Source organism: Clupea harengus, chromosome 24 (genome assembly GCF_900700415.2).
Source record: "Clupea harengus chromosome 24, Ch_v2.0.2, whole genome shotgun sequence".
Taxonomy (NCBI): Eukaryota; Metazoa; Chordata; class Actinopteri; order Clupeiformes; family Clupeidae; genus Clupea; species Clupea harengus.
Genome location: NC_045175.1, coordinates 19429465 through 19433517, shown reverse-complemented (window position 1 = coordinate 19433517; position 4053 = coordinate 19429465). Strand labels below are relative to the sequence as shown.

Sequence of the window (4053 nt, the reverse complement as noted above, 5' to 3'; positions counted from 1 at the left end):
TTCTTTCTTAATTTCTTTTAAACTGGAACATAAAAATACTTACAATGTATTTAACCTTGTGGTTTTTCTTGGTTCTCTCATAATAATAATAATAATAATAATAATAATAATAATAATGCATTTTATTTGTAACGCACTCTTCCTCATGTTCTTCACTGTCTTGTTTTCTCTATGTGTCTGTAGGCCTGGACAACATCCACCTGCTGACCAAGAAAGGGAATTATGAGCTGAGGGTGGACATGGAGGACTGGGAGGGGAGAAAGGTGTACGCTCAGTACACGTCCTTCTCTGTGGACGGCGAAAGTTTAGGATACACACTGCATCTGCGCGGCTTCATCGATGGAGGAGCAGGTGTGTGTGTGTGTGTGTGTGTGTGTGAGAGTGTGTGTGTGTGTTTGTGTGTGTGTGAGAGAGAGAGATTGTGTGTGTGTGTGTGTGTGAGAGAGAGAGAGAGAGAGAGAGAGAGAGAGAGAGAGAGAGAGATAGAGAGGAATTATGTCAAATCAATAAATGTATGTAAATGTAATGTGTTCTGTGTAACAAAAGAGTGTCAGTGGTAGGATGGATAATTTGTACCATGCATATAAACAACCAAGGCCACTCAGTATTCTTAAAGTCCAGAAGCATCATGCATGCTTACCTCTATGGGTACACATACATCAGGTGGGATGGCAAAAACCAAAGTGGTGAACCAAAGGGGAAAAGAAAAAACAGAAAGAGGCTTCTCCTTCACTCCCTCCTCACTCAGTCCAGGATCTCCTTGATGCACTAGCAGCAGAGCAGGAAGAGTGTGTGTGTCTGTCTATCTGTCTGTGTGTGTGTGTTTGTGTGTGTGTGTGTGTGTGTGTGTGTGTGTGTGTGTGTGTGTGTGTGTGTGTGTGTGTGTGAAGAGAGTGTTTGTGTGTGTGGTGTGTGAGAGAGAGCAGCAGAGCAGGAAGAGTGACTGGATGAAGCCATAGGCAATGTTTCCACCCAGCAGCTTCTTCTTGAGAAAGCGAGAGAGAAATAAAGAGAGAGATAGGAGGAGGGAGAAATATGGAAAGACACACACACTCAGATAGCAAGAAAGAGAGAGAGAGAGAGAGGGAGAGAGAGGGAGAGAAATTATGGAATACATGTGTATGTGTGTGTATGTGTGAGTGTGTGTGTGTGAGTGGGTGTGTTTATGTGTGTGTGTGTGTGTGTGTGTGTGTGTGTGTGTGTGTGTGTGTGTGTGTGTGAGTGTGTGAGTGTGTGTATGTGTGTTTATGTGTCTGTGTGTGTGTGTGTGTGTGTGTCTGAGAGAGAGAGAGTGTGTTTGTGTGTGTGTGTGTGAAGAGAGTGTATGTGTGTGTGTGCGTGTGCGTGTAAGAGAGAGAGGGAGAGGGGAATTATGTCAAATAAATACATGTAATGTAATGTATGTAATGTAATGTCTTCTGTGTAACAAAAGAGTGTCAGTGGTAGGATGGATAATTTGTCTGACGTGGAATATTTGATATCCACAGGTGATAGCATGGATGGGCATGTTGGAATGAAGTGTGTGTGTGTGTGTGTGTGTGTGTGTGTGTGTGTGAAGAGAGAGAGTGTGTGTGTGTGTGTGTGTGTGTGTGTGTGTGTGTGTGTGTGTGTGTGTGTGTGTGTGTGTGTGTGTGTGTGTGTGTGTGTGGTGTGTGTGTGTGAAGAGAGAGTGTGTGTGTGTGTGTGTGTGTGTGTGTGTGTGTGTGTGTGTGTGAAGAGAGAGTGTGTGTGTGTGTGTGTGTGTGTGTGTGTGTGTGTGTGTGAAGAGAGTGTTTGTGTGTGTGGTGTGTGAGAGAGAGCAGCAGAGCAGGAAGAGTGACTGGATGAAGCCATAGGCAATGTTTCCACCCAGCAGCTTCTTCTTGAGAAAGCGAGAGAGAAATAAAGAGAGAGATAGGAGGAGGGAGAAATATGGAAAGACTGACACACACTCAGATAGCAAGAAAGAGAGAGAGAGAGAGGGAGAGAGAGAGAGAGAAATTATGGAATACATGTGTATGTGTGTGTATGTGTGAGTGTGTGTGTGTGAGTGGGTGTGTTTATGTGTGTGTGTGTGTGTGTGTGTGTGTGTGTGTGTGTGTGTGTGTGAGTGTGTGAGTGTGTGTATGTGTGTTTATGTGTCTGTGTGTGTGTGTGTGTGTGTGTGTCTGAGAGAGAGAGTGTGTTTGTGTGTGTGTGTGTGTGAAGAGAGTGTGTGTGTGTGTGTGTGTGTGAGAGAGAGAGGGGGAGAGAGGAATTATGTCAAATAAATAAAAGTAATGTAATGTATGTAATGTAATGTCTTCTGTGTGACAAAAGAGTGTCAGTGGTAGGATGGATAATTTGTCTGACGTGGAATATTTTATATCCACAGGCAATAGCATGGATGGGCATGTTGGAATGAAGTTCAGCACTTTCGACAAAGACCAGGATGCATATAGTTGTGGCAATTGTGCTAGAATGTATCTTGGGGCCTTCTGGTATGGTGCCTGTCATTATGCCAACCCCAATGGGGTGTACAGGTGGGAGGCTGATTCCACACCTTTTGCTGTTGGTGTTGAGTGGTACCATTTTAAAGGTTATAATTACTCCATGAAGACCTTCAGCATGAAGCTCAGACGTCTAGTCTCTAGTGACCCTCAGCAAAGGCAACAAAACTTTGGTTAAATACGTTTGAAGATTGAGCTCCCCATCAGGCCTTGGGCAACAGCAGACCAGCAGAATACCTATTTTGTGTTTTGTCTGTCATTTTGAAAGCTTCATTAAAATTGATTTTGTGCATTCAGCCATTGTTTGGTATTATTCTTAAAGTGCACACACTAAAATGTGCTTGGTTGAAAGTTGAGCCCTTTGTTTAAGGTGAGGATTTTTAACACTGCAGTTCATTTTTTCCACTTATAGACTTTCAGCAATGAATACATAAAATGTCACTTTAAACAATACAAAATAAATAAATAATGATAAATAAATTAAAAAAAATTCAGGAGATTGGCCAGGGATGAAATGTAACTGAGCAGCCATCACCTAATTTCTCCCTCATCTCAAATAGTGATAACGTATCATGTTCCTCTTGGACTAAAGCAAAAAGGTATACAGTGAAGCACAAAGCAGACGTGAGAGTCTCGCCACTCGGCAGCCATCTTGGTATCTCCTCCAGGCAGCTGTTTCAGCCGTGCAAGATCAGGCTACTATCTAAATTAACGCAGAGATACCCATGACTTTACTTAGAATGGTCAAACAGACCTCAAAATGTGGACGTCTCTTCATTGTAATGCATTCTCTTGGCCAGGTGCTGCACAGCCTCCTCTCCAGTGATATGTGCCTCTGAGTGTCAGGACGTCGGGTGGCGATTGCCACGATTTGGCACATTAGCGGCCTCTGGTGGCCAAAGGGACATCATGAACTCATTTGTGGCCACATGTGCCTTTGTTGTCTATTTGTGTTCTCACCTGTTCCCCATTGTGTGCTCTCACCTGTCTCGCGTTTTTGTGATTGTCACTTCCCTCTATTAGCTAGGGTATAAATTCCTGGCTAATCTCTGTGGCCCTCATCGGGTTGTTAGTGTTTCATGTCTTTGTCTAGTGCGAGTTTGAGGTGTGTATCTCCTGCGGCTCTCAAGTCGCTTTTGTGTTGCGCTGCTAGTAAAGCTTCGCCTCTCGCTGCTAGGACTTAGTTACTCCTGATAGCTACCCTTTTAGTAGCTCCTTTAGTTGATGGCCTTTTGCCCTGTTCATATCCTCTGTGCTTTTGGATTATCTCCTGAGTTTGGATTATCTTCTGTGTGTTTGTTTCTCGCTGTTGAAGCATCCTTGTTTCTCAATAAAAGAACCATTGAGAACATCATCCTGCCATTGGGTCCTCTCATTAGCACACTGGGCTAAGCGCTGGTTCCATCTCAGGTTCAATCCCCGAGAAAAGCCTGACACTGAGAGTGCAGGTGGGTCAGTGAACTTGTGGTGACCCGTTGGTATTATACCGCCCCCTACTTTCCAAAAGCTATTCCATCAGTAATTAAACCATACGCCCTCATGAAGGCACTTGGGTTCAATAAGTCAGACAGACATCTTCTCTGGT

The 4053-nt window shown here is 43.8% G+C and overlaps 1 protein-coding gene across 1 annotated transcript in view; it reads left to right on the top strand.

The window, feature by feature from the left end:
* LOC116219132 (microfibril-associated glycoprotein 4-like) overlaps positions 1-2764 on the top strand; it is a 4808-nt gene extending 2044 nt beyond the window's left edge. The window contains exons 5-6 of the mRNA XM_031562099.2: positions 184-351; positions 2354-2764. Coding sequence (XP_031417959.2) covers positions 184-351; positions 2354-2646 — 461 coding nt within the window. The 3' untranslated portion in view covers positions 2647-2764. The remainder of the gene's footprint in view (positions 1-183; positions 352-2353) is intronic.
* Positions 2765-4053: the final 1289 nt, after the last annotated feature.